This window comes from Labrus mixtus, chromosome 22, assembly GCF_963584025.1.
Source record: "Labrus mixtus chromosome 22, fLabMix1.1, whole genome shotgun sequence".
NCBI lineage: Eukaryota > Metazoa > Chordata > Actinopteri > Labriformes > Labridae > Labrus > Labrus mixtus.
Window position 1 is genome coordinate 13,010,285 of NC_083633.1, and position 19,164 is coordinate 13,029,448.

General features: G+C 39.4%; 1 protein-coding gene across 1 annotated transcript; it reads left to right on the plus strand.

Annotated features, from left to right (window-relative positions):
- The first annotated feature begins 305 nt into the window (after nucleotides 1-305).
- Nucleotides 306-13,677, plus strand: LOC132956744 (sodium- and chloride-dependent GABA transporter 2-like). The gene is made up of 16 exons (XM_061030356.1): nucleotides 306-446; nucleotides 787-990; nucleotides 1,326-1,460; nucleotides 1,884-2,024; nucleotides 2,187-2,304; nucleotides 3,592-3,642; nucleotides 4,357-4,486; nucleotides 5,232-5,366; nucleotides 7,489-7,592; nucleotides 7,690-7,814; nucleotides 8,252-8,364; nucleotides 8,453-8,590; nucleotides 9,572-9,674; nucleotides 11,857-11,957; nucleotides 12,451-12,597; nucleotides 12,753-13,677. The coding sequence occupies exons 2-16, from the start codon at nucleotides 795-797 to the stop codon at nucleotides 12,918-12,920; spliced, it is 1,905 nt and encodes a 634-aa protein (XP_060886339.1). The 5' UTR covers nucleotides 306-446; nucleotides 787-794; the 3' UTR covers nucleotides 12,921-13,677.
- Nucleotides 13,678-19,164: the final 5,487 nt, after the last annotated feature.

Sequence of the window (19,164 nt, forward strand, 5' to 3'; positions counted from 1 at the left end):
GAGCTGCACAGTAACTGCGGACATAATTGTTGTTTTATTAAGATTTCACTGACACAACTGATTCGTCTACAGGAAAATATGATGCACCTTCCTGCACAGAAATATGTCCGTCATTAAAAAAAACATTTTAAAAAATAAAATAATAATAACCAGATGAGTTGATGCATTTATCTTACTTAATATTATTGTGTCATTCCTTCTGCTGTCAAAAGTTAGACTATTTTATGTTATTTCAATTAAGTTGTTGGCATGGATACCCACATGTTGCTATCACTAACTGTTGTGTGAGCGTATTTTTTAGTACATGCGGACAAACTGATGGGGCAGTCAGTTTTGAGTGTGTGTGGTATCCCTCAAGACACACCCTATTTAGGATAACGCTTTTCTTCCAACTTGTCTCGGCCAGTGAGGAAATTTAATAGCCAGCAACCACTGCAAGCTCACGGGTGAGTATTATGCATGCTTTTTAATCTCCTCTCTCCCTCTCAAGACACTGGAAATATCTAATTCTCTCGTCATGTTCTGCACTTCTCTGGATAGTTGTTGGAATACTCAACAGTTAGTCGATCTTTATTTCACCAATAGTTTGTTGTGAATTAAATTTGGGGGTTTAATTGTTTTATCAGAGCCTCTTTTCATTTTGCATTGGCTTAAATACATGCAATGCATCGACTAAATTGTATAACTTCATTCCACTGTAAAAAACTTTTGCAATGTGTGCTCTTGTGGAGGAGCGCGTGAGTTCATAAAATGTGATTTGCGCGTTTATTGCGTGTGCATATACAGCAGACTGAATGGCCATGACTGAAGAAACAGCCGCAGGGGCTCCTACGAGGGACCCCAGGCAAGATAAACAGATTCCTGAGGAGGGAGTGAAGCCAAGGGGCAAATGGGCCAGCAACACGGAGTTCCTGCTCTCCATGGCTGGGGAGATCATAGGCCTTGGAAATGTTTGGCGTTTCCCCTATTTGTGCTTCAAGAATGGAGGAGGTGAGGGATAGAAGTTGACATTTGCTGGAAAAAACCCCCAAAAAACATTAAATGGCTGCTGCAGCTGAATACAAGCAATGGAAATTTTCAGAATTTTTTTTGTGTGCAACAGAGTTTCATGAAAACTATTTTATTTGTCCTATGTATGTTGTCTAAGTATTAGTAATTCTTCAGGCAGTATCTGTTAGATTTCTTTGTAGTGACATGGAACATTTTGCACTCTCACTTCATCATCAATCAGTTAATCATGGGTTTTTAATATGTGTGCAACTTACCAACTCATTTACAGTCACATGACTCTTCTGCATCTGAACTGTTTGATTTTTTTTTTGCAGGTGTCTTCCTTATCCCTTACGTTGTGTTCCTCTTCTTCTGCGGCATCCCCGTGTTCTTCCTGGAGACGGCGTTAGGCCAGTACACGAGTGAGGGCGGGGTGACCGCCTGGAGGAAGATATGCCCCATGTTCGAGGGTAAAACAAGGCTCCTTCCAATTTTGTAGCATCACACGAGATAATCAGATGTCATGCGCAAAAAAAAATGCTTGCTACTGTGCTTTTTTAAAAAATAGTTTAGTAAAAACAAAAACAAAAACACACGCACAGCCATTTACCGTCCAGATCCCTCCAAAACGAATCACAACAGCTTCTTGAGAATGCTAGACTTGAAAAGTTCCGGAACATTTAACCCTCAACAATAGCTACCTTGTGCATGCACTAAAAGGCTTGTTTTCACACGCAGATGCTTCTAGTAAACGGTAAGAATACAAGGGAGATTTCAAGGGAGAGTCTGGGAACCAAACCTGCATTAAGGAGCTCTAACTGTTGCATAACACAGAAGAAGACGGCAGCCAGAAAAGCCCACTAACTGTGTAAAAAACTCACTCTGTCCCACAGGCGTTGGGATCGCATCCCAAGTGATTGTGTTGTACCTGAACATCTACTACATCGTGGTGTTGGCTTGGGCCATCCTCTACTTGTATAACTCCTTTAAAAGCCCGCTGCCCTGGTCAACATGTGACAACCCCTGGAACACTGGTGAGCTTTGAGGGGAATAACGTGGGTTCATCTGCTTTTGATTAGAAGTGTTGCCTGTTGCTGTTGTTTAGACTTCGAGGGGAAAAGAATTCCACACATTTGAAGTATAAAAATAAAAAAAAATGTCCACTCTCCTCCACTTCTCTTTCTTCATCCTCTTAGATTTGTGTCACGGGCACTACAGCCACTTTGCCAACCCTCATTTGTATCAACCAGGCTCCAACTGGTCATTCCTGAACAACCTCACCTCACTTGATTACTTTGAAAACCTTCCTGACATGCAAGTATCACCATCACATACTGATGAACATACAGTACTGGATGTGTTGCAGTGTTGAGCTCCTCATACTGATGTAGTTTAGAAAAAGCTTTAATAAAGGTGAGATTAGCTTTGGCTCCCACAGATATATTAGCTTTTGGGACATACCCATTCTTTGATGTGTGCTGGGGAGGTTCTTACATCTGTAGCTTAAGTGAAAAGTAACTGTATCAATTGCACTCATGAGACTTTTTAAGGGTGAAGAGTGCACACTAAATCTAAATGATTATCAGGCCTTGTTTCAGTAGTGATTTATCAAAACAAAAGAGGTCATCACATAATGTTTCCACTGAGACTTTCACATTTCAAGAAGTGTGCAACTTTGCTTTCCTACTGCGAGTTAAACGAGTACTATACTGCTCTCATGTAGAAAACATGGAACTACACAGAGCAGCCAGTGAGCCTAGCTTAGCATAACTAATGTAAACAGCTAGTCTGGCTTTGTCTGGAGTAGACAAAGTCCCAGTTACAGTCTCTCACAGGCTTGTTCATTGATTCATTTTATAAGACTTGATGATTCCATTTAAAAACCAAATTGAAAAAAAAAGATTCTACTCTACTATTCTACAATTCACTTAGCAGACGCTTTTATCCAAAGCGACGTACATCAGAGAGTAAGTACAACACAAGCAAGGATCTAGAAAAAAGGGAACAATGTCAGGAAGAGCAAACGATCAGCTTTGAGCCCGGTTGGACACACAGGTGCTGACAGGCATTGCACAGAGGCAAAGCACAACATTGATATATTGGTTTATGTATTATGAAGCCAGACCCATCGATGGGGCCCATGTTATGTTATTGCAAAGATAGGTGTGTATGTCCACCTGTGGATTTAAATGGATTCCTAAACAATGTCACTAAGGAGACAATTCAGACACAAATGTTGTACTTGAATTATAATAGTGATTATTATATATATATATTAACAAGGGACTCTAAAGCTTATTTCTTAACATTATTGATTATTTATCTGTGTTATTATATGTTTGGAATATTTTAATCTGCCTCAGAAAGAACTTGACTGATCATCTATCATTTGAATCCTTTTTTCCCCTTCCAGGAATTCAACTGATCATCAGGAATTCTGGTGAGAAACACACACACATACTATAACAAACACACACACACACACACACACACACACACACACACACACACACACACACACAAGCTCTCATGTTATTGAAACATTGACTGATTGCTTGGCCGCCTTAAGATTTATCATTTGAATACTTTTTTTTTTTTCAGGAATGCAACTGATCCTACCTTTGTCAGGACATCAGAAATGGAATTCTGGACGTGAGAAACACAGCCCACCCACAGACACACACACACACACACACACACACACACACACACACACACACACACACACATACACACATACACCAGGGCACCTTAGGGCTATGCCGGAAACAGACGGAACAAAGTGTGAGCCTAAATCCTTTTAAGTTAGATAAGACCAGTAGATGACTCTGTGTCCGTCGGGAACACGAGACTCTGGCTCTTTAACATTGAATGAAAGGCAGAGCAGATAACATCATTACATTACAAATTAGAACTTAATTCAATATTTTGTATTTCACTCTCGTTTTTTTCCCCGTATTTCCTTATTCCTTTGAAACAGGCTTCTGCTCCTCACATGACAAACTCCTGATTGGTTTCGACAACTGACGTTGGGAAATCACTCAATGACGACAATATGTTCTTTCCCAGGCAGTTTGTGCAACACTAACAAAAGCCACCAAAAAAAAAAAGGAAGGCAGATTCAAACATCACTCATCACAAGTCATGGTTCAGATGTTTGCAGGATTTGAATGCACTAAAAAGGAAATATGTCCTTTAATTAATCCTCCACAAGCTGAAAATCCCACTTCATTCAAGCATCTTGAAAGAAGACACAAAAAGGTTTCATTTGCTTTGGGCATCTGTAGTGTCAATCCATCATCATGTTGTTTGCAGACGATGCAGTTGTGTATTTGTGTTTTATGTGTGTGATATTTTCCCCCACAGTAATCGGGTGCTGAGAATTTCAGATGACATGTCCCTTGGTCAGGTTCACTGGGACCTGGCCTTGTGTCTCCTGATTGCCTGGGTTTTGTGTTACATCTGCATCTTTAAGGGAATCAGATCCACAGGAAAGGCGAGTACTTCTTTAGTATATTATTTTATTACTCGTCTTCAATACTCACTGTAATAAAGTGGCACCTCGAGGTTCAGAAACATATAAATCCAACCTTTCATTCTAAGATCCCAGCCATGCAACTAAACTGTCTGTAGTTCAGCTTGCTCTCTATGTATCTCCACTGCTGTGTGATTGTTATGAATCATTGACTGTACATGGCCGTTGTCTCAGTGCTCCCACGGTTTTGATGCCAAAAGATAATGGCTAAACTTGGAACGTGTCCATTCCAATAAACTTCAGGTTTGGTTGTGTACACTGTGCAGATGATCAACGTAGAAAAGCTGCCTAAATGATAGGAGGTGAAAGGATTGTTGAGGCGGTTTTTAAATCACGCCTTTGCATGTTTTACTGGTTTACGTCATGGAGAGTTTGGACAGAAAGCAGAATAAGTGCAAGCGCAAAATTAACGATATTGCAGAGTATACCTGAGAAAGTCAACAGGTTGTATATTGACCTGTAGAAGGATTTGAATACAATAGATAACAGACAATTATGGAGAAAATTGGAGCCGTATGGAGCAAGTTATTGCTTTTTCTTGGCTGGAAAGCGATTAAGAAAGTAGACAGTATTTAGCTATATCAACTCTATAAGGTGGTAATATATCAGTGTTGTGTTTCTGACTTGTTCCTGCGGTCAAACAAAATCCCTCGAGTGAGTTTTTGTGTCTAAATATGAACTGATTATCTACTTTTGGTGTTTGTAGGTCGTGTACTTCACTGCTACATTCCCCTACGTGATTCTGCTCATCCTCTTCTTCCGTGGAGTGACACTCCCCGGAGCCGGAGATGGACTGAAATATTACCTCATGCCTGACTTCAGCAAGCTCGGTGACCCAAACGTAAGAAGTCACTGTTGTAGCTATTGTTGTGTTTGCTTTCGAAAAGGGAACATCAACGTTGAGGAGAATCACCTCAGTGTCATCTGAAATTCAGTTTTTGGCTCCCAAAGTAAACACATGCCAACAGACTCAGGGCTCTTAGAACTTACAATCAACCATGGAAGAACACAGTGTCCTATTATCTCTCCCCTACCCCCTCATCCCCCTTCTCCCCCTTCTGCCTTGACATTTATTTCCGGTCCCAAGCCAGAGTCTTAGCAAGAAAAGCAAACTGAGATCCGCTTCGGTGAGAAGTTTGTCAAAGAAGTTTTCCCCCTTGAGTTAACAGTAACATCAACAGAGTGAATTTCTTACCCATTTTGAGACTATTTTAGCCCATAGAAGTCAGTTCCTTAAAGCAAATTATTCTTTTTTTTTTAAACTTAAGCCAGGACATTGTGTTACATGCTTACAGCAGATCTGTTATTCACTCAGCAAAATGATGTCATCGTCTCTAAACTCAATAGGAAATGGTTAAAAAACAGAGGGTGCATTCTGTATCATTTGGCATCCTCTTTGCACAATGACTGTATCTGTGTCTGCCAGCAAGGGGTCTTTCTTGATCGCCACCCATCCCCTCTCAGGCTCTCTCTCTCTCTTTCTCTTTCTTTCTCTCTTTCTGATCACTGGAGGGTAAAGCTGCCAGGGGGTCACTTCCCTTTTCTTCCATCTCTGCATGCATGTGTGCAAATAATCCTGTGGTCATGGAGGAAGTGGTCATTTTACATGAAAAAAAATTGAGACTTTTGCAGGTTCAGAGGGGACCCCTTAAAGCCAATGTAAACCCAAATAAATGAAGGGCTTTATGTACATAAAAGTAAAAAAATAGGATTATGAAAAAATAATATTCCACATGGATTAATAGTGAGTTTCTGATACTTGCTTTGATCTGGGTGTGGTTCAATTTAGATATTTATTAGGATATGTGAATTATGAATGATTGCAGCTGCCTATTGATGGCCATGCCCACACACAGCCTTGAGAACCTGCCCAATTAGCTTCATTAGCTGGTTTTCTAACCATGTTTGAAAATAGCCACGGTGGTGTTTTCTCAGATTTCTTAACAGAAAACAGACAAAATTCTGCAGTATTAGTATCTTCAATTTCAATTTTCTTCAATCGTTGAACCGTTTGAACTTTTAGAATTTTGTGTTTCCACAAAGTGTTTGTACGTTAGACCGGATGTGTTCATCTGGAAATGATTGCAACTCAAAGTATCCGACAGGTTCACATACTCCTGCTACACTCACTAGACAAACGGAGCCGCCCTCGAGTTACAAGCTCTCGTAACAGTTTGAAAACATGGTTAAGAAGTGAATGGAAACAGGTGGAGGCAGAGTTACACAATTCCAGATGCTCTTGGAAACAGATCTCTTCTAATGAGTCGCTCTTAACATGCGAGTGTCTGTTGTTGCTTAACCAAGAGGACATTGTAATTGAGTTCTGGCCTCCATCTGCGGTTCCTTTGGTGTGTTAATGCGTCTCCTTTTGAACATGTGTCAGGCTGTGTGTGTGAATATGAATGCAGAGCAGCCAACAGGACATGCTTCAGATGCAAAGATCCTTTACGACAAAATTAAGCTTCTATTTTTTCCGACTGGGGGGGGGGTGGGCGGGACGAGAGACAATGGTCCTGTACATTGCTTTGGAGCAGTGCCTACTCTGACTTTTAGTGGGCGTAATGTTAACCAGATGGAAAAAAACTAAAGAGCCTACAGACGGACATTCCAGAACTTCTCTCACAAAACCTGGAGGCACACACATCCACATGTGGTTCATACTCACTCACGTAGATGAAGTGAATGAATGACACAGAAACCAAAAAAAGGAACATACTAATTACAGCAAAGCTGTTTGTTATTGTCTCTTATGAAACAGGAAGTTCTGAGTCTGACCAACTGATTGGACAAGAGCAAGTGCATGACTGTTAATACAGTGTAAACTTTACCTCAGATGTTCTTTTTTGTGCTTTCTGTAGTGATTTTGAAAATGTATTTTAAAGGCAATCAAGTAGTGATTGGCAATGCAAATAAGCAAAAGGCTGTAAATGGTTTAGTCCATTGTTGTGTTTTTCTTACCCTAGATATGGCGAGACGCAGGGACTCAGGTGTTCTTCTCCTACGCAGTGTGTCAGGGAGTTCTCACCTCTCTGGGAAGCTACAACAAATATAACAACAACTGCTACAGGTCAGCGTCCTCACACGTCCAACACACCACTCTAAGAATCATCAAATATCACATGTCATGTTTTTCACGTTCATGTTGTGCTCTTGGTATGATGCAGGGATTGCTTGGCACTTTGTTGCCTGAACAGTGCCACCAGTATCTTTGCTGGTTTTGCTGTGTTCTCAGTGCTGGGGTTCATGGCTCATGAACTGGGCGTGCCAATGGAAAATGTTGTCGAATCTGGTGTGTTTGATCCTCAACTTCTGTATTCTTTAACTTTCAACTTCTTGCTGTGATACTTTTAAACCAACAATGTCCACAAGAGGGCATGTTAAGCTCAGTTAAAACCACTTATTTAAAAGCTTGATTTTTTTGGCCAGTGGCATGTGTTTTAATATTTAATGATCATTCTGTTTTTCTGTGTTCTAGTTCACTGCTTTGCTTTGTGTTAAATCATGTTTTTAAAGCACTTTGGGGTAAATCTATGTAAGAAATGTACTCTTCAAACAAAGTTTAGTAGTTTTTTTTTAAACTCCCAACCAGGGGAATGGGGACCATCAAAGGTTCACAAGAAAACTCTTGAGCTGGTCATGAGATACTTAAAGATTTTTCAAACTACATATTTTTGTTAAAAGGACTTGAAATCCTTGGTCTTGAGAGAGTCATGTGTTTGTCCACAGGTCCTGGTCTGGCCTTTATAGCATATCCGAGGGCTCTGTCGATGCTGCCAGGCTCATCCTTCTGGGCGATTCTCTTCTTCCTCATGCTCCTCTTCCTCGGCCTGGACACCCAGGTGCTGTACTTTATACGACGCATCAGGTATTGTTTTGTCTCACTATCTTGTCATAGTTCACAAAAACTCTCATTTTCACTCCTTGCAGTTTGTGTGTGTGGAGAGCCTGGCCACCGCCCTCACAGACATGTTTCCACGTTTCCTGAGGAGACGGGGAGGTAGAGAAGTCCTGGTCCTGGTCATCGCTGGTGTCTGTTTTCTACTGGGGCTGCCACTCATCACGGAGGTAAACAGCAGAAAGAACAAGGGCACGTCTGATGTGGGGGGGGGAAAGAGAAGATGCTGTGATTGAAAACTCATAGTTGTATTTTTTATTAATCATTTGTCTGTTTCATTACGGTCACTGTAGAAGATAACAGATCTAGAAGTTTTTCTTTTAGTCAAAAGGTCAGAACAACTCTTAAACTCTGACAAAATTGACAAATAATTTCAAACATTGTATTTTCAAGCAAAAAAACCCCCACACCGACTATTTTTACATGAAAACAAATGAAATCATTGTTAAACACATGAAGTATATCTTTGTTAGTCACCTGTTGCTCCTCTTTCTCAACCAGGAACTGCCAAACAGAGGAAGGCGCCATGTTTGGTAGAGGTGGAGGGGTGTTTAGGTTGTCGAGATTAAATGTGTTATTTAAATGGCTCTTTAAGTATTTACTCAACTGAAACATATTTTCATGTGTTTTTAGATTTGATGTGTTGTTTTTAGAACAGGTAATACTCTCCTGAGAGTTAATTGATTTCCAAACCTTTTTTGGTAGGTGCCAACTCCTATATAAGAGGAGGCTTGAGGCCTTGCAGGTTGTTGGAGGTTGGAGAGTTTCATGACAGTAATCAAAGAGTGTACAGAGCTGCAAAGTCCCAGGGCGGCGTTGTTTAGAGCTCAGTCTCTTCTTTTGTTTGTCCCCTTTTTGCATTTTGTTATTTTTAATTTTTACACTTTTCTCCAGGCCTACACTGTACACATTGCTGCACTTGATTAATTTCACTGTGAATAAATTCACTTGGACTGCATTTTAAAAATTTTCCCAAAGACATTGCAGGCACGTGTAAAGCTGGACAGACTGGAATAACCCAGACAGGAAGTCAGACAAGGAAACGCACAATTTCAAAATAAAACAAATCCTAGTCAGGTCGATCTTCAGATGCTTTTTCCCTGCCTGCCGTTACTTTTTATCTGAATGTTTTATTACTGCTCATGTTACAGGGAGGGATTGTTCTCTTTACCTTGATCGACAACTACGGTCCCAGCGGAATCAGCCTCCTCTTTATTGCCTGTTTTGAGACCATTGTTATTGCCTGGGTTTATGGTAAGTCCTGTTTTTTCTTCAACTTCAATATTGTAGCTTCTTCTGTACCTAATCCAAACGTAAAGGTTTATTTTTTATTTTTTTTTAATAACATCAGATTAGTTACTTCCTTAAAAAGTTGTCTTGGTTTTTCTTCACAAAAATCAAAATGATCAGTCGTGTATTGTATTCACAGTCAAAACAAATGCAACTTCATTCAATTTATTAAGTAAACGTGGTTCTAAAAGCAGCAATTTAATCACCTTACTGCATCGATGCGATCTTTTCTGTCAGAAAGCAGCTTCTGATAAAAACTCTGAAATCCAAGGTCGTTATATTTCATTCCTACACCTCTAAACTTTACCAACAATACACAAAAAGGAAAGAATGAGACTGACATTATAGTATATTTTCTTTTGTTTTTCTCCAACATATCCCTCCTATTTCTTTGCGAGCCACTCCATATACAGTCCTGTAGATGTGCTTTAAGGGTTTTGAGTACCTGTAACAAGATCGACCGTCAGTGAGACGTACAAAATCATCGACTTTTCCACTTTAAATACACTGTGTCCTTGCACTGAGAGCGCTCCGTTTCATTCTTCTACAGTCTGGTAAACATTTCGCTTGGTAGCATATATGCCTCCAGCCTCTGTTATGTTTCATCTGAATTAAGACAACACATCCACCCATGACCTTATACCTGCCAAACATGAGCCTGAACTGCACTTTATATTTGGAAAACTGGAAAAATCAAAGCGAAATAAGAGAGAGAGAAATGTAATTAATATCTCCTATAACGAGGCGCTCAAGGTAATTTCAACGACTTATTCAAGAGTGGAAGAGCATGACCTGAAATATTTCTATTGGCAGTAAAGCATTTGCAATTAGTTTTTTTCTTCCCCCCCCCCCTGGCAATTCATCAGGTTCACTCTGCAACAGCTCTGGTAAAGATCCAAAACTGGTGCTTGGACCTCATTTTCTTATAAATCAACAGTTTTGTTTACAGAACACTTGGGAACTGTTGTGCAATCTTACAGCAGGCCCAACAGTTGTTATAGGTGGAATGTGAACTTCATGTTTAGGGGGATAAACATAAAGGCTTTGTTTAAGCTGTGGGAAAGCATCCACACAACACAAGCAGGCGGGTCATTTTCTAAACCACGAGATAATACTAGTCCAGTTTGAATAGGGTTATAGAGTTGTTGCATTCGCACTGTGTTGTTCAATTTGACCTTTTACCAGAAGGATGAGTGCTCCATCTACAGGACTGAAACCAAAAAGCAACGCTTTTCAATCTCAAACAGAGGAAATATCAACACTATAAGTGTCCTTACATTTTCTCCTTGCCTTTTCTGAATGCTTAATTCCACCCAGGACATTCATCAGAAGCTAACTTACTGCCTGAAATTACAGCGTATAGTTCCTCTGCTCTCATAAGGGTCCCTTCATCTGCATTTTTAGTGCATTTTGTATCCTAACTGTGACAAAACAATCTATTTTCTTCCATAAAACAGAATTTAATTGCCACTCCCAGAGCCATATTCCTTCCACAAACATCCTTAGTATTTACATTTAGAGTAAGTCTTTTGTTTTTTTGGAGTAAAGAGAGGCTACTTTTACTGATGCACATTGAGATATTGATTTGCCTCTGCAGCTTGAGCCACTCTCTGTGTCATCCGAGTGAGTCTACGTTATTTATACAGACACGCCCTTGACCAAACTTTAAATAAAACGGCTCGCTTTACTCCTCCGAGTTGATGTAATTAGATTAATTAGACTCTGTGGATGTTGTTCCATTAGCCAGGTCATGTACTTGACCAGTCTCAAATCTGTGTCCTCCTGTTTAATTTTTTCTTTATCTCTTTTTTTTTTCTTTAGTTCTTTGCTTCTTCTTCTTCTTCGTCGTCTTCTTCTTCTTCTCTCTTTTGCGGCGGAACCTGAGAAGTTTTCTCATCTCATCCTCCTCCTGACCTCACAAGTGGCTTCTTTTGTCTTCGTCTTTAACTTCCTTTTTGTGTTTGTCTTGTGATACCTATATATTTGGATGGACCCAGTCCTCCTTTGTCCACTTATCCTACATAGTGTGTTTGAAAATCTGATCTATTTCAGTGAGTGAAAATCAGCCGTGAATACATTTCTTTACAAAGATTTCTCAAAGCTCAGGATTCAACATCTCTCGGTATTTCACACCATGACTTTGAAGGTGCGGACCGTTTCTGTGACAACATCGAGGACATGATCGGCTACGCCCCAACCCGCGCCTTGAAGTACTGCTGGCTGTTCATCACACCGACCATCTGTGGAGTGAGACTCTTCTCTCTTTGTTTGCTTTCATTATTTCCCACTTTATTTTTTATGTCTGATTGATCTTCATGCTGCCTGTTATCCTCCCTCCTCACTGGCCTTTTTTATCTTTGATGAGTTATTCACGTACTTCCATTTCACCACATCAGTAATTATGCCTGCGCACACAAAGGGGAAGAAAGAGGAGAGATTGCTGCCTTTAACTGAAAATGTGGACTCATCTTTTCTTAAAAACACACATCCCTGCAGACATGAGCAGGTCGAGATTAGAAAGTACAGGGGGCATCTTAAAATAAAGGATATTTTAGGGATATAACCACTAGTTCCAATGCAAAATTGAGGTTTCCACATTACTGCATTAGATTAATTGACATATTTCATGGGTACTGGCACACACATATGCACATCATTTTCAAACGTACACATAACACATATATATGTATATGCATGTATGTGGACAACTGCGTTAACTCGATCATTTTCTGTCTCCTAGATCACACTGCTGTACGACCTGTCCGAAACACGTCCTATAGCGGTGTATCAATATTACCCTGGTGCTTGGGGGGCTACATTTGGGAGTGTACTCATCCTTACTCCCCTGATGTGCATCCCTATCTTCATTTTTGTCAGAATGTGTAAAGTGAGTAAATAATAGACATATATATATATATATATATATAGACACAGATATAAAGCCATGTATTTTCTCTGCACTTAACTGTGACGCTCTAATGGGGTGAATGAGTTTGTTTACTGATGTTTCCTTTTTTAATTTGCCTGTCGTCTAACCTCTAGAATCCCCGCAACATGATGACACCATCCAGTGATCTGCGTCAGGCTCAACCACACAAGCCAATTCTCACTTTGTGTGGCAAGGTCATCTTCAAGGCGCAGGGGAAGCCGAACAGGAGTGTGTACGAAGTAGACGATAAGATGATGATGGAGGAGCCCAGCAGCGTTTGATGGTCACGGAGGAAGCAAAGAAAACCTGCAGATGGTAGACAATTATGTGACAAGAAGACTTTTTTTAAAAACTGATATGCAAATTCTTTTTTTAAAACATCTAAAGATTTCAGTCAGGGATATCTTTTCTATATATCTTTATGTTGGTACATTACTTTTTATCCTATGAATACATATGTAAATGACATATATACATATATAACCCATAATAGTGTAATGGGCTTATAAAAGAACTACTGCATGCAGCAGAGCCAGTTAAATCCTCTTTTTTTTTATTCCACTCGTTCTTTTTCCTTCCTGAAAACTTGGCACCTGCATTTCCCACAATGCATCTCAAACATAGCAAGTTCAGAAGGACATTTAGCTGCTTGTAGCATCAAATTTATCCTTAAGCCACCAAAGGTCCACTGTCTAACAACAGTAGCAAACAATTTTATTCTATTGGATTTGTAAGATTCAGCCCCGGCTAATGAGGTCTCGAGTGACATCACTTGAGTCAATTTTTGAAATGAGTTATATCACTGTGATGGTGCTATCATTGACGTGACTTTTTTTTTTTTGCATTACACATTATTATGTTTTTTCATATATAGATGTTTTTATAATCGGATACATTTCCACTTTGTGTAACCAAACATATATATTTTGTACAATGTACAATTTTTTTAAAATATTCAATTATTTTCATGTTTTTATACGTATCCCAGACAATGGTGACAAACTGTACAATTGCCATTAAACGTTTCTGTATGCTACATATTTTGGTTTAGCATGTTTCATTTTATTCTTTATTCCATCTATTTCTGAACAAAGATTTTTTTCATCAGCTCCTTCAAATAACTTCATACACTCTCATCTAACGACAAACAGGTATTACCTGTACGTCCTTTGTGTTTAGTGATGTTAGTGATACTTCTCGCTTTTAAAGCAGTGCAGTCAATGGAGTTCCCTGTGTGGGACGTCACAGGAGATGAGTGAGCTTCCTACATCATAACACAAAGTTCAGTCGTCTGTGTAATTCAAACTGGCATTCAATTAATGGACAGTTCCGCCCATTTGCCTCCCACCCAGACTGCCTCTGCTCCTCCCCCAACGACACAGACCGACCCGCAGTCCCTCAAACCAGGTGTCTTAGAAGCTCAAAAGCTCACATTGGGGTTACGCTGGTCGAGATGCTTCTTCATACGTTACTTTTTTTTTCTATGAAAATATTGACATCTGGAAAGTATCAGAAGTCCACTATACAGTAAGTTATTCAATGGAGAGAAAGCTGCAGTAGGAATGTACAGTAACTGTCCCTGCCCCCATTCTGTACATCGATTGCTCTTAAATTAGAAGCTGCAGGTTGCCGCAGGGCGGATATAGAGCAGTAGGTTGTGGTGCAACACTTTCAATATGAATAATTATAGCATTTCTCCATCAGCCTTACATAACAAGCTGCAAAAGAGAGTGGAGAGTCATGGAAAAGGCCAACCATTCATTGGCATAAGTACCTAAAAAAAAAAAGACTACTGTATATTGACAGAATGGAGGATAAACAAGACCAGCAGGACTTCAGCTGTCATGGATACAAAACAATTACCAACAAGACTTTATGACTAAAGATATGAACGAAAGATGTACGCCTACTTTGTTTTGTTAGGACCCAGCTCGTTGGGTAAAAGATAAGAAACATAAAACCAGATGTTTTTGGAAAATTAGAGTTATTGATGAAGTAAAAAATGTGCTTTAAAAACAAACAGTGGCAAAATGTAACTGAAAGAGCCAACAATTGCTAATAGAGTAAAACAGAACGTCAATAAATAACTGTTTGATATTCTTACTTTCTTATTGGGGAAAATAAATGAAATTGCCAAGAGTGGCATTAAGGGAATGGAAAGCAGTCAAAAGTGAATACGATGTGGGACTCTGTGTACAATGGAAGTTCAAAATTGCAAAATAGCCAATTGCAGTTTGCAATGAAACACGGTATGGGAGGCTTCTATGAATTGCTGAGAAGTATGTCTTCCTGCCCTCGCCTTCCACCCCCCAATTCTCATGAGCCAATGGCAGCCCAGTCTACCGAAACCACCTTAGTGTGTCTGAACTTTTTGTTTTGCATTTTGTCACTAATGTATTTTTTTTTTATTCTTATGTTTAGTATGCTGCGTTGTAACAGAGGTTTGGCAAAATTGCTTTTCGCCTTCAGCAGCTCAAGTGTTTGTGCTGGACCTATTGACATCAACCCGCTGCTGTCACCAGTCTCCCTGATTAAGTCTTAGCAGCAGTAGGTGGATCGCTGGAATGTCTGTTGCTGCCTGCCCACACACACACACACACACACACACACACACACACACACACTTACCTAACCCTGTATGGCATTTTTGTTTGTTACATTTGCTGAAGCTCAACATTTTCTTATCCTTACGTCATTTACATGCTTAGTGCCTTTCCCCAAGATCATCTTTTCCACCTGAGCCAAACTTGTCTTTTTTTACCCCACTGCAATATCTCAACTTTTTCTTGAAACTTGGGTCACTTACACAAATTGGAAATAGCATGAAAGAGGCAGATAGGAATGCACTCTCTGCCTGGAACATTTCAAACTGACTATATGGCAGCGAGAGACATAAGCAGCAGAATGTGCATCTGTCTGTGTTGCATTTATGGCCTGCAGTCCCTGCCCTGTTTGTCTTCATCCATGTTTAATGAAGCTTCTGATTGTTTTCTGCACCCAGCAACAATTCACACATGGAATGAGGTAAAAAAAAAAAAAAAAAAAAAAAATTCTGACCTTAGTCGACCATTTGATCAGAATTGCCTACAGTAAATGGCCCACAGCAGGAAATGCTTCGTTGCTTCTTTAGAGGCTTTTTCACGGTTACAGTGTGATGTAATTCATGGTGGGACATATGGAGGACAATGACTTTGCATAAAAACAAGGTCATCAGGATTCAAAAAAAGGTTGTGATAATAAAAACATGACTCAGATGCATTGGCAGGAGAGCGGAATGAGACAGAGAATGAGGTGGCTGATAGATCTCAAGGGAGGAAAAGCACATTTTGCAATGATGCAACTAAAAAAAAATCTAGCGGATTCATGTATCCGGCAGGCTGTAAAAGAAGTCATTTCAATGACCTCTGTCACTTCTTTTATCTGATGTTCTCACGCTTTCAGTTTTTATTTCCATCTTCAGCAATCTAACAATCTTCCCGGGTGTCTTGCCGTCATTTTTCACCATTTCCATATCATTTTATCTCCTGCCCTGCTTATCGGTCCAGGCCCTACAGCTACATATCAACTTTTTTCCAATTTTATCTCACTTTATTTTCCATTCTGGCTCACAACTCACATCTTTACCTTTTGCCCTTTTCTTTGCAGTCATTTTCCTGCCCCAGCCTCCCTCATCACCTTTCCCCTTTTCACTCTCATTAACACAATTATCCTCACTCTGATGTAAGCCTCCCCCTTCCTTTGTCCTTAACCTGCGGAAATGTATGCAGCATGCATTGTCCCACTGCATTACTGGATATAAATGTTGGAAAGATTTGCCTTCTATTTATGCATGCCAATAGCCTCTGGATGTTCCTTGCTTTTAAAATAACCTCTGCATTGATTCATAGACCATATTAACATGCTGTGAATAAGAGAGTGGGAATGTAGTGTTAATGGAGAGACAGGACAGTGGGTGGAGTTGGAAATCAGGGTGCGAGACTGTGGGAAATGTCATGCAGGAAAGGAGCTACAAGTTGGATTCAACCTCGGGCCGCCCGCTTCAAGGACTACAGCCTCTGTTTATGGGGCGCGCTAGCTAACCACTCGGCCACCTGCGCCCACAACAACTATATAAACTGAATTCAAAGGGAATAACCACTTTATAAAGTGTGTTTGGACTGAGAATGCAAGTATAAAATTGTTGAATTTATCACAGCTTGCTCTTTACATTCCCCCCAAAAAAGGATGATACTTGCAGTTGCACTTCTGCTGTGCTAGTACGACGACAAAAAAGACGTTGGTCTTGAACATTTCAAGGTTAAGTTTGAAAAGAATATATGAATATATGAGGAATTTAACAAATTAGTAACGGCTTTTAATTTTTAGATTAGTTACTTTGCTTGGAAGTTTGTACTTGCATGTCAGCATGCTAACAAGCTCAAAATGAATATGCTACGGGGCTAACTAGCCAACATTGTCACCCATAGGGTCCATTAGCAGCTATAGCATGACTAAAATCCACCAAAGCTGAAACCTACAATTTGCGCTGTTTATTTTATTCTCAGTGGGTTAAATCTGCAACTTTGTCAGCATCTTTCTGGATACATTTCTAAACCCGGTCTTGTGGGTTTTTTTCTCAACAAAATAGCATCTGAATTTGCTGTTTCGTCTCAACTTTTTCATTTACCTTTATAAGATTATCATTTTTATGAATTGGAATTGTGTTATCCTACATATCATAATACAAATGGCGACAGATCAGGAAACATCAGAGAACTCTATTCAACATGTTAACATTAAATACAGCCTTAACGCAAGCAATACAGCTTTTTTTTTTTTTTTTTAAACTCCTCTCTTGATTTGTTTTGAATATGAAATAGGAGCCATCACTCTGCTGTTTGCTCCAGGCTCTCATTACCCAGTGACAGGAACAAGAGCTCCTGCATACAAATGACTGTGCAGCTGAAGTTTATCTCTTGGCATGCAGACTCAGCAGATCTCAGATGTATCCAAACCATGCGAGGCATGTCATACATAGAAATGAAGCAGGAGGAATTATAGGCCATAAATAACCAAATGTGTTTCAAATATACAACCAGGTACGTTGCAAAGTGGTTTTGCATTATGTCAGCATGAAACATGGGTTTGTTGCTTCTTTTGAATTAATCCTCTTTCAGGATGAAAGTTCTGCTACAAAATACAAATATAAAATGCAATCCCTGTTTGAAATGACAGAAAAGCGTAAATGTATTTTTTTTCCACTTAATTTTTTTTTTACTTTCCTCCATTGCCTTATTTCTATTTCCCATTCCTATCTAAACATCAATCTTTAAAAAAGGAAGTTGGACTATATAAAACATATATCATCTTTAGAAAAACTCCAACAAACCAAACTTTTGCTTCCTGACGTTTTATGTCTGTCATTCTGTCTTTGTCACCATAATAATGGCTCGCTATTATTCTTGGCTCCAGACACTCTGGAATCATAATTAGGCTGCATTGATCAGGGAACGCTGTAAACACATTGATGAAAACCAGCTTTGACAACTGCAATACAGACAACTACCATCGTTTGGGTCCACATGGGCAACAAACCACAACAGAGATTACACTGAATCTGCCGAAATGAACAAATTGCTGCAGGTGTTATTAAGCCTCTTATATTATTTAATCTCCATTTTACCAACCCTGTACTTTACAACTCTCCTCACACACCAGCACAACGATAGGTAGAGTGCTTGAGCATTGTCTGAATCTTCATTAGTCCATGCAATCATCTGCTGATAGAATATCTGGAGCACATATTAACGTCTGAAGGTTACCTGCCCAGGAGAAACAAAATGGCTAAATGCTTCATATCTGATTCCATTAATTTTAATGAAGAAATTTTTTTTACATCACTGGAGAAATTAAACAATTACAATTACACAACCTTACTGGATTAGCTCTGGGCCTAATAAGTGCCCTTGTTTTTGTGTTCCTAACATGGTTTAATGATGTCCACATTAACCATTCATAAAACACACTACAAGTCATAGAATACAACTGTAGGTGTCTAAAATAACTCCCTTTTTTAATATCACTTTAAGTTAACTACACTATTTTTTTATTTCAGTGTATGGATTTTGAGAAAGTCAAATATAAGCACAATTTGGTACCTCAGGTGCACTAACAATGCTGAAAATCAAGCTGTCTGGTATGATGATTTTAAATGTCCAAAATTTGTATATAAGTTATTTTATTATGAGTTAATTTCAGCTGGTTTTCCCTTCATAATGGATTCATTTATGCCATAATCTCGAGTTAACAAAGCATGTTTTCTCGTGATAACAGGATCATTTTTCTGGTGAATATGATAAAACAAAATAACATGCTGGTCATTGTGATAAAGACCACGACCATGCCATGCAGCCCATAAGGTACGTTTAGTCTATTTCTATGTTTGTTTGTTTTGGGCTTTTGCTTCTCTGGTGATATGAGATAAAAAAAATGGATGGAATCCGATGCAGGCTGCAGCAAAAGACTCTCAGGTTTAATAGTTAAAGC